Here is a 10,465-nt window from a genome sequence, read left to right on the forward strand (position 1 = left end):
TGGTGGCGCCGGCCTGTCCCCCGACGGCCTGGCCTGAGCGAGTCTGGTCGGCCCACAGGACTGGAGAGCCTGTCGCAATCCTCCCCCTCTCTTTCCTGAGCTATCTCCGGGTGGGAACTGCTGAGGACCAGCCCACCTCTTGGAGGGGAGACGGAGGCCACTTTCGGGCCTCTTCTAGGGGCCTTCCCCTGTGCTTTGGTGGGGGACTCGGGGCTGTGGTGGAGCCCAGGGGTCCCTCACCTCCCCCACCCCCTCACATGTAGCAGTTCTTGTTTTGCAGGTGCAGCCGGGTGTGTAGCAACGTTGCTCCATGATGCAGCCATGAACCCTGCCGAAGGTAACGATGGTCCTGGCCTGCTGGGGAGGGGAGGATCAGGGGCTGCCCGTGCTGCTCAGATCCCCTCTGTGGCACGGAGGGTGTTCTCACTGCTGCTCAACTGCAAGGATCGTTTGAGGAACGGTGGCTGCAGCTCCGGTTAGGGAGTCTGGGGGCTGCCCATTATGGAGTGGGTAGGTAGAAGGGATTTACTCTGGGGAATGCAGCAAACCCCAGCTTAGGAGGAACTGGGAGGGCACAGTCCTTTGGCACAGGGTGTAGATGGGGCAGAGTGACCTGGAGCAGGAGAGAAGGCAAGAGAGATGGGATCCGTGCTGCTGAGGTCACTCTGTGTGTGCAGAAGTTGGATATTGCTGTGGTGAGATCTCGGGAAGATTTGGTCTGGCTCTGGGCCTGTGTTCAAAACTAAGATAAGAAGAATGGGCTACGAAAGGCACGTTAGAAAAGTCGGCAGAAGGAGATCTTATGTTGTGGAATGTTTGAAAGATACTGTTTTTGTTGAGCCTAGTATGTATGTAAGAGGCAGAGGGGGTTTGTAATTGAAGTCTGTGAATGTGGTGGGAGAAGGAGGAATAACTAGAAATAAATGCATGTTTTCCTCTTAAAACTGGAAGGCTGGTTAAGTGCAGGCTCCAGCTGATCTGGGCCCAGCAGGGCTCCTGCCTGGCTGGGGCCCTGAGGAACAGGCAGCTGCCTGGCCAGACCATTGGCATTCCTCCCCTGGAGCTTGTCTTCTTATCACGGCTGTAGTGGTTTGTAGTTATATCATTTTTAGCTCCTTGTAGTCACGTTGCGATGCGTGGAGGCAGGACAGCAGCAGGCTGTGCTCTGGGCTTCTCTGCCCCACTCTTGGATGTGCTGGGGGGAGGATTTAGTGTCTGTTTCTTGCTCCAGAGCAGCTGTATTTCAGCAGCAGCTGCTAGCCTGCTGGTGGGCTCTGCAATGTGCCGTAGTTATTTTGGGCTGCAGTGGGGGTGGCTGGGGAGGGATGGGACAGATCGAGAGCTGTCTGGAAACTAAAAGATGCAGAGGTGTTCTTCTGACCGCACAGTGGCTCTGTAGAGGTAGATGGAGAGATGTTGGTTGCTTGGGAGCAAGGGTGGATCCAGAGTACAAGCACCTGGATACTGGGATGTTCTTCGTGGGGTTGGTGCTATGGTGATACCTTGGCAGATCTAAATGGCTGCAGTGCTGCCAGGGGACACTGTTAGTCCATGTTGTCTGGCGTTAGCTCCTAAGCCAGTGTGACCAAACTCCAGGCGCTTGGAGGAAGCCTGACTTTGTGCTTATGCTTTCCCTCTCTTCCCCTCCACGTCTGGGTCCTGGCTACTGCTGCTGGCTGCCGCTGCTTGTCCCAAGTGGTCAAACAGAGGATGCAGATGTACAACTCGCCTTACCAGCGTGTGACGGACTGTGTGCGGGCTGTGTGGCGCAACGAAGGGGCTGGAGCTTTCTACCGCAGCTACACCACCCAGCTCACCATGAACATCCCCTTCCAAGCCATTCACTTCATGACCTACGAGTTCTTGCAAGAGCAGCTCAACCCCCACAGACAGTACAACCCGGGCTCCCACGTGGTCTCCGGAGCCTGCGCAGGGGCTGTCGCTGCCGCTGCCACTACACCTTTGGACGTTTGCAAAACGCTGCTCAACACCCAGGAATCCCTGGCCTTGAGCTCCAACATCAGTGGACACATCACAGGCATGGCCAATGCCTTCAGGACGGTGTACCAAGTGGGCGGTGTGACCGCCTACTTCAGAGGGGTCCAGGCAAGAGTCATTTATCAGATGCCCTCAACGGCAATTGCCTGGTCCGTGTATGAGTTCTTCAAATACATCCTCACCAAACGCCAGGAGGAGCGGCGGGCTGGGAAATGAGCCAGAGCCGAACGGTGTTCCAGACCTGCTTCACTTCCCCTCCTGGTTTGTCTTCTGACCCCTCTCCCTTCTGGTTTGGTTTGTATTAAAGAGAGGAGGCAGTGAGGCCCTTCGGGGTTTAGCGATGACAGTTTTTGCCTGTGGCTGCTGCAGCTTTGCTCAGGCTGCATGGTTTACTCTCTCCCAGGGTCCTCTGAGATGTCCCTGTGGGAGCTGCAGCCCAGGTCACGTCCCCTGGCACGTTGGTGGAGCTGTGCTCCTGTCTTTCCTGTAACCAAAACCTGTCACGCAAAGCTCACCCTTCCTTTGAGGGGAAGGTGAATGAATGTCCTGTCCTGCCTCTGGCAGGGCCAAGCTGAGTTGGCAGTCACCAGGGAGGGGGTGGTGGCACTGCCCAGGATGCTGGGGGATTTGGCTGGCTTTTGGCCAAAGCGAAGTGCAAGCCTTGCCGTTGTCTTGTAGCACGCACACGTGATGCTGACTGCCCCAGTGGTGGAGGGGGAGGATGGCACTTGAGGAGGGGAGCCTGTAGGTTTGTTATTGTTCCTGCTCTTGACACCTCCAATAAAAACAGTTCTGCTCTGTCCTCATGTCCCCTTCTTACTCCCGCATGGCTCAGCTCCTGGCACTGCACCTTTCTGCCTGTGCCCAGTGTTGAGCTCTTGATGAGTGCCAGAGAGGAAGGGAAATGGGGTCTGGGGATGGCAATGGGAGGAGGGGGCCTGTCTGGCCCAGCCACCCTTGCAATGCAGGGAGAAGGGTGATCCCCATCCCCTCTGGCCTGTGGCCCAGCCCTTTGCCTGCCACTGGTATGGGTTATGACCTGAATTGAGAAGCTGAGGTTTATGCTCCTCAGCCAGGCAGTCCCACACTGCAGTCTGACCAGGGGCTCCTCAGGATGCCTCCAGACTGCTCAAAGGGAGGTAGTGGCAGGAGGGCCCTAGGCTGTGTATGTTTGGGGCAGCACAGGAATTTCAGCACTGGGTGAGGGTGAAGGACTTTGTGCATCTTTGGGGCTCGGCAGGGCTTCTGCCTCCTTGTTTTGAGTAATTAAGTTAGTTTGTGCCTTGCTGGGTATCTTAAAACTACCAACACAGTTGCTCAAAATACTCATATTTTGTCTAATGATAATAGAATTGCTTATTTTGTTACCATTTTGTTAGTTGTCTTGATACCAACTTCTTTTAGAGTCCCACACAACTCTGGAACTGCAGGCCAGCCTCAACTGGCTGGGCACCAAAGTATCACCTCACAATGACCTTCCCAGAGCAGAGCTCTGGGTTCCTTGAGCTGAGTCCCCACAGTGACACCTGGCATCTCATGGGATGCTCCCATAGTGCTGGCAGGAGTGGCATCCATCCCACAGTGCCATGCTCAGAATAACTCCCTGAAGGAAATGGATTCACAACCATGGTATGCACTGCTGGAAAGCATCTGGGTTGGCGCTAGGCTTCTCCAGAGAAGCCTGCACAGAGGATTGTTAGGTGAGGAGGGGGGACATGCAGCCCTTGTGGGCTTTTGGCTCCAGCACTGCCAAGGGGCTGGAGGGCAGAGACCACTGCAGGGCTGGATGCTCAACCCCCTGCCCAAGCCCCATCCCAGCTGCTGCCTCACCTTTCCCCTACGCACCTATCTTGCTCCCAGTTCCCGAGGGTGGGTGATTGAAGGCAAGTGACTGCTGGAAGAAATTTTAATGGCTGCCCAGCAGGTCTGCATGTCCCTGTGCACAGAACAACCACAGCTCCACAGAATGGGTCTGTCTGGGTTCTGTGTCCATCTTCTGCTTCTTGGTTGTGAGCTGCAGGCTCCTGGTTCCTGCTTTTTCTGCGCAAGCAGGAGGATAAGAAACTCCTTAAAGAAACAAAAGCCACCAGAAGGCAGAAGCCTCCAGTTTTCCCACCATTTCCGGAGTTGGTGCTTTAAGAAATAGCCTGAGTATTGAAAGATTTGGCTCCTCCACCCAAGAGGAAGAAATCTGAGAAGCAAAAAAAATGGCTGGGAGAGACCAGGAGAGGATTAGCTTGGCAGGCAGGGCATTAGGCAGAAGACTAGTACAACTGGGCTCTGCCAGGTTAGGTTTCCCTGCCCAGAAGCCAAAAGCTGTTGGCAGCAGAGCTGCAGCTTCAGCTTCAGCTCTCACCATGCTTTGGGGCAATGACAGACCCTGTGGAGGGAAAGGCATAAGCACAGGCTGGGGCTGGGAGGAGATTCACACTATTAAATCCATCAGCCGCTGGAAGAAGCTCTATAAATGTCAGCTTGTGAAGGCATGATTGAAGATGACTCCAGGATGCTTCCAGGAGTAACTGCCCACAGAAAAGCTGGGGCAGGGTGAGAACCCTAGGAATGAGGAGATGATAGATCAGCACAGTACAGAGATGCTGTCATGTGAGCAACTGGCCTGTGTGCCCCTGGCAGGGCCATGGCCTTTCAGCACTGCCAGCTTCCCCAGCAGCACCTGGGTGTTGCCCAGCACAGGCAGCAGCAGCTCTGCAGAGCTGCCTGTGAGGGGTCTGGCACCACAGGAACTCCAGAGTTGCCCAGGGGGTTTCCAGACATCTCTCAGGCCTGGCCATGAAATACTGGAAACGTCCCCTGTCCTATTGCCATCTCCATCCCCTGAGATGAATCTTTGCCACTGACCAAGGGCTGGCATGTGGCTGCTCCCCAGCTCTGCTGGGATTGAGATGTCCCCTCACCAGTCTATGTGGTTCCTCTAGCATCACTGACATGATGAGATGCCCAGAGGTAACAGGTTTATTGGCTGGTTCTGCTGTTGCTGCTGCCTTTTGAAGGTCTGGTAATGCCTCAGCAAAGCCATGCTGCTCTGGGTCTGTCCTATGGCCTCCTAGGTATTTGGCTGTGCTTTGGGTGAGATCCCTCCTACAGCCTCTTCTGAGTAAAGAGACTATTTTTGGCTTTCCAGTAAGAAAGCCACGCTCAGCCTGGCAGAGTTTTGTATTCAGCCGCTTTTCCTTTCTCTTCCCTTCCTCCACTGGCCACACAGAGATTTGCTGCCTTGCCTTCCCATGTTCGACTGCCTCCCAAGCCCTGTCCTGCTGCTGGTGCCAGGATGGAAGTCCTGGGTGGGAGTGAGCCCACAACCCCCAAGCAGGCAGAGCTGGACAGCGCTGCTGGCCTTGCCCAGCTCCAGGTAATAGATCTGGGGCTGCTGTGGCTTTGCCATGGCAGGAGCCCAAGCTATTTCAGGCAGCCCGAGTTTGTCATTCCAGGAGCAGTTCAGGAACCCCTGGCCACCTTCCTGGGGTAACTGGAGATGCCTGCACTCCTGTAGGCTAAGAGTAGAGCTGGGATGAGACAAACTGGGAGGGATTCATGACCCCCAGAATAGGAAAGACCCAGTGTGCTTGCCTGGTTACCTTCAGCCAGGGGCTGGTGGGCTCCTGAACTGCTCTTGCCTCAGAGACCCCACACAGGGCACTGGATTCCTGCCTACAGGAGCTTTTGTCAGCCCAGCTCAGGAGCAGGCAGAGGGGCCAAGGGCACTGCACTGCCAAACTGCATCCCTGCCTCTCCTCTGTCAGTGTCCTGAGCTACCCCAAGCTTTCCTGCCCCCCAATCCCTCCAAAGTGGGTGTCTGACAGCCCTCCTCCGTGGGAGGAGGTAGCTGGAACCCACTGGGAGTTCAGAGGTGGGCTTCCAGCCTCCCTCCAGCCCCAACTCACCCTGGCTCTGGGATTCTTCAGAGCTCTGTCAGACCCCAATAAAGTCATACAAGTTCTCATGACCCCACAGCCTTACAGTGGTAATAAATGCAAATGCCAAGGCTGCCTGGACATAGAGCAGACATTGCCTCTGGTGGGCCCTGGGAAACCCTTTTCTGACCCAGGTTGCTGCCTGGATAAAACTGCTGAGAGACAACCTCTGCCTGGGTTGGTCCCAGCCTGCCTGGCTCCAGCTGAGCATCACAGCAGTGCAGGAGGCAGGGAATATAGCCTGAAAGTAAAATCTAGGTTGAAAACCTGCTTTCTTGTCTAGGAAGAGCCACCAGAAGAGGCAACCCCCAGGGCTGGGCTGGAACTGCTCTCAGCATGTCTAGTTCAGTGGGGAGATATTGGTAACATAAATACTTAGGGCAGAGTTGTGTGTCAAAATCCCTCAACAAGGGGCTGCAAAGTGGCCACGAGGAGCTGCTGCCTGGCTGGAGCTGGGGTGTGGGCAGCTGGCATGTCACACTGGGGAGGTGGCAGAGGTGGGAGAGGAGCTGCTCCTGGGGCAGCACAGGGGTGGCAGCAGGGGCCACTCCTCTCACAGACACACGGGTGAGGACAGTGGGGACAGCTCAAGTGTACTGTGACACTAGTGCCTGTCCTGGGAAAGCAGCCGAAGCAAGAGGTGTTCCAGGAGAAGGGGGGGTGGGGACTACAGCCCTAAGCTCCAGCCCCACACACCTGCAGACACGGCACGGCTGGTGGCGCTGGCCCCGGAGAAACCCTGCGATCAATCCCCCAGGGCACTTACGGCACAGGGGCTGACATAAGAGCCTCCTGGCAGCGGACAGACTCGGTCTGGCACGGCTAGAAGAGTGCCAGAAGAAATGCAAACCCAAGCAGCCTTCTCCTCTGTCACCAGCAGCTTTGAGTGCTCGTTAGACCTGGGCAGGACGTCGGCCGGAGCGTTGCCAAGGTCTATAAAAAGGGAAAGGAGTAGGGAATTGGGCCGGAATTGGGCCAAGCAGGGACACAGCTCCCTCTGGTGAAGACACAGTTGTAACGGGCACCACAACCATGAAAAATGTCCTTGGGCAAGGACTTGCCAGGGGTGAGTGCGGTAGCTGGAGGCTGCAGGCAGCGCCAGGGTGTGGAGAACAGCCCGACACGGGGCATGGGAAGCTCTGAGGGGAACTCATGGCGTTGGGTGAATTTCACCCCTTTGGGATGGAGAAGATAATCAGAGCTAAAAAATCTTCTGAATCTCTCACAAAGACGTGCTGGTGGCTTGTGCTCAGTTAAAACAGCACAGAGAGCAAAACATTGCTCACTGTTAAGGGACCTTCAAGGTGGCTACAGGCTGGGAGGACCCACTGGCCCTGTCCCCAGCTCTTCCCACTGCAGCAGAAGCACGTGTGGGTGTCTTCCTTTCCCTGCAGGTACAAGCCCCAGCGACGCTGCCTGGTGCAGCAAAGCACCTGCGTGTGCCGGGAGATCCCTGCTCCCGCAGAGCTCAGCCGTGGGGAGGCTCCAGCCTGCCCAGAGCCAACACAACCAGCCCAGCCTCCCCGACGCCCAGTGTGTCACACTGGCATCCCCAGCGCTGGGGCAGGCAGCCCTGCTCGCTTGCTCTGCAGCCCCAGAAGCCTTGCAGGGGCACTCGAGCACCCCCAAACCGAGCCAACACCAGAGAGGGTCCCTGCGGCACGGGACAGCGGGGACAGGGGGGTCCCTGTCGCTTCCTGTCCCCAGGTGCTTGCCGATAGATGGCGGTGCCGTATCTCGCTTGGGGACAGGCCCCGGGAGAAGTGTTCCAGCTGAAAGCCCGGGGGACCTGGGGTTCCGAGCCAGCACCCCGCCGGCAGCGGGGACCACCCGGCAGCACCCGCCTGCAGTAGCCCTGGGTGCGGCGGAGGGTCGGTCCCTGGAAACCGACTGTGGATTTTCTTGTCCAGGCAGGGGAGGGCAGCAGGGCACAGCTGGGACTGACTCTGGCTCTGGCTTTCAGGAGTGCACTGCTCTTGGAGGGGATGAAGATGCAGCCCCTTTCTCCAGATGGGTCACCTGAATCCCTCCTTGCAGCACTGTGCCCGGTCTTACCAGTGCAAGGAGGAGAGAGGGAACAGCTAAAATACACTAATCTCTCCACCCTGCTTAGTCAGGTGTAGTCATCTTATGATGCACGGGACAGGCTGGGGGCCTGGGGATGGTTTGTGGCCATCAGTAGAAGGGAGGCAGGTCCATGCTGGCAGGCAAGCAGTGGAATAAACCCTTGCCAAATGCTCCACAGCACAAATACCAATATTTCAATTTAGTTACCTGATCCCACCACAGCTTCCTTGGCACTGGATAATGCTTATGTGACAACCCTGAATTGCCTTTGCCAGGGGAAGCTTCTGGCATCTCTGGGAACAGCTGCCCACCAAGCACTGCCGCTCTGCAGAGCAGCCTCGGCAGCTCCCAGCGCTGGGCAGCTGTGGTGGGAAGTGCTGCAGAGCAGCAGCAGCCACTCCAATCCAGCTCCAACACAGAGGGGCAAGAGCCAGGCACCACCCCATCATACAAGGTGGCAGCAGGAGGTGGCTGTGCCTGGGTGGAAGTAGATGAGAACAGGACACAGTGAGGTCTGTGCCCAGGCCCACAGGCAGCCTGGCAGGCTTCACTGGGAACAGGCAATGAGCTTCTTGCTGCAAAGCGGGTGGTGAAGCAAGAAGGATGAAGGTCACAAGGGGGAGGGATGACTACAGCAGGAGTAGGGGGAGGAATGGAAAAAGATATCAGGAAGGAGAGAAAACCAGAGCACATCTGCAGCACTGCAGAGGAGCAGCTCTGCTCCCGTGCAATCCTGGGTATGACAGAGAAGCCTCTGAACACCAGCTACCACTGGGGTTTGGATAGAGCCTCTCTGGGAACCACTGGTCTGAGGCACTTTCTGCTCATGGGCTCCTTATAGGCCAGGAAACCTGAATTTAAAACAGAATTGGAGCCCATGAACAAGAGCAGGCCTGAGGCCTGGCAGTCAGAGCCTGTCCGCCCACCCAGTCCCTCCTTTGCTTTAAGTTAGTGTGTTGCTTCAGAGAATCTCATCCCTGTCCAAAATCAATCAGCACCTCCCCTCTCTGACTCACAAACAACAGTAAATCCCCTGTTTGACTGGGAAAAAACAATATGGTCCCTCTGCCCCTTGATCGTGGCCCTTTCCATGCCTCCCTCCCCAGTGTCCCTCTCGCTGTGCTGCTGCTGCAGCAGGACCATGCTGGAAGGGTTTCCACCAGCACCCTGTGCCCGTTGCCTCGCATCCCACCTGCAGCACCCCGCTTCACCCCAGAACACAGGGTACGTCACAGGCAGGCGCTACCTCCTGCGCGGCCACGCAGCGACTTCCCTCCATTGTGTCTCCCCTCCCTGGACAGCCCATCCAATCTGCGGTATTCCACCATCTCCCTCCCACCTGCCTGCACTGGCTGTTCCTCCTCTTCAGCGCGCTTCACTTCCGCCGCCCTGCTCCAAGCCCTCCAGCGCTGCCGGCCCCTTGTACTGCCCCATCTTCCCCATCAGCTTGGGGATTTTGGGCAAGAGTCTGCAGATGGGTCCCTCCCACTAACCTCCTGCCCTTCCCCGAGTCTGAGCTGGTGGGACAGCTGGGATCTGTCCCAGGAATACAGATCACTATGGCGGACATCTGGAAACTTCCACCACCGTGCCACATAGGCGGGCAGCTGGGCCCCTTGGCATCCCCCAGATAGGCACTGCTCCAGCTGCGTGTGGGAAGAGTGGGGCTGGGGAGCACACATGGTTGTCCCCAGGCATAAGTGGGGTGAACACAACACTGACCTCACACCTACAGCCATACTGGGTACTGTTGGTACTTGATGATGCTGGTACTGCCCAACATTGCCTCTTGCAACACAGCCATTGGGTCCCTGTGTGCCCCTTCACTCTGCTTAACTGTCCATGCTCTAGAGACTGTGGCTATGGATGTGGGCAGTGTGTCCCATGCCAGGGCTCTGGCCTTGACTCAAGCTTCTGGGTGCTACTGGGGATGCAGTGGATTTCTAACTGTACTTAGAGGGGATGTTCTAAGAGGAGAGCTACCTTCACATACCCTGATTTTGCAGGAGCATGTGTTGTGGTTATGATTCCTCTGGCTTGCACACTGAGGCATGAACTCACACAGCTCTCCTATTTTTGCAGACAACAGTTTGGCAGAACATGGAGGAAAGTGCAACTCTTTTCCTATGGCAGAGACAAATCTCCCCAGCCTGACCGCTGCTGCAACTAGAGAGCATTACCTATCTTTGTTCTTGGCTATCCTGTTTCTACCCACGAGACCACAGGGACTTAACCACTCATGTCCGAAAGCCAAGAGCGGGGCCTGGGCTTCCTCTCCCGCGACACCTTGCTGCCATCCAGCAAACAATCGGCTGGGCGTGCCGCAGCTGGGCCCCCCAGCCTGCTGCTTGTCCGTTCTGTCCCCGCACTGCTGCAGCGGAAAGAATTTCTCTGGTTCCGTTAAAACAGCAAGCCCCAAGGGTGCGTGTTTCAGCTCGTGTGGTGGGAATGTGCAGCATAAACCTGGG

General features: G+C 56.5%; 1 protein-coding gene across 1 annotated transcript; it reads left to right on the forward strand.

Annotated features, from left to right (window-relative positions):
• Positions 1–222: 222 nt before the first annotated feature.
• On the forward strand, positions 223–2,796 carry SLC25A28 (solute carrier family 25 (mitochondrial iron transporter), member 28). The gene is made up of 2 exons (XM_010000058.1): positions 223–337; positions 1,697–2,796. The coding sequence occupies exons 1-2, from the start codon at positions 322–324 to the stop codon at positions 2,212–2,214; spliced, it is 534 nt and encodes a 177-aa protein (XP_009998360.1). The 5' UTR covers positions 223–321; the 3' UTR covers positions 2,215–2,796.
• Positions 2,797–10,465: the final 7,669 nt, after the last annotated feature.

The sequence above is a fragment of the Chaetura pelagica genome, unplaced genomic scaffold (assembly GCF_000747805.2).
Source record: "Chaetura pelagica isolate M959 unplaced genomic scaffold, ChaPel_1.0 scaffold436, whole genome shotgun sequence".
NCBI classification, from domain to species: Eukaryota; Metazoa; Chordata; class Aves; order Apodiformes; family Apodidae; genus Chaetura; species Chaetura pelagica.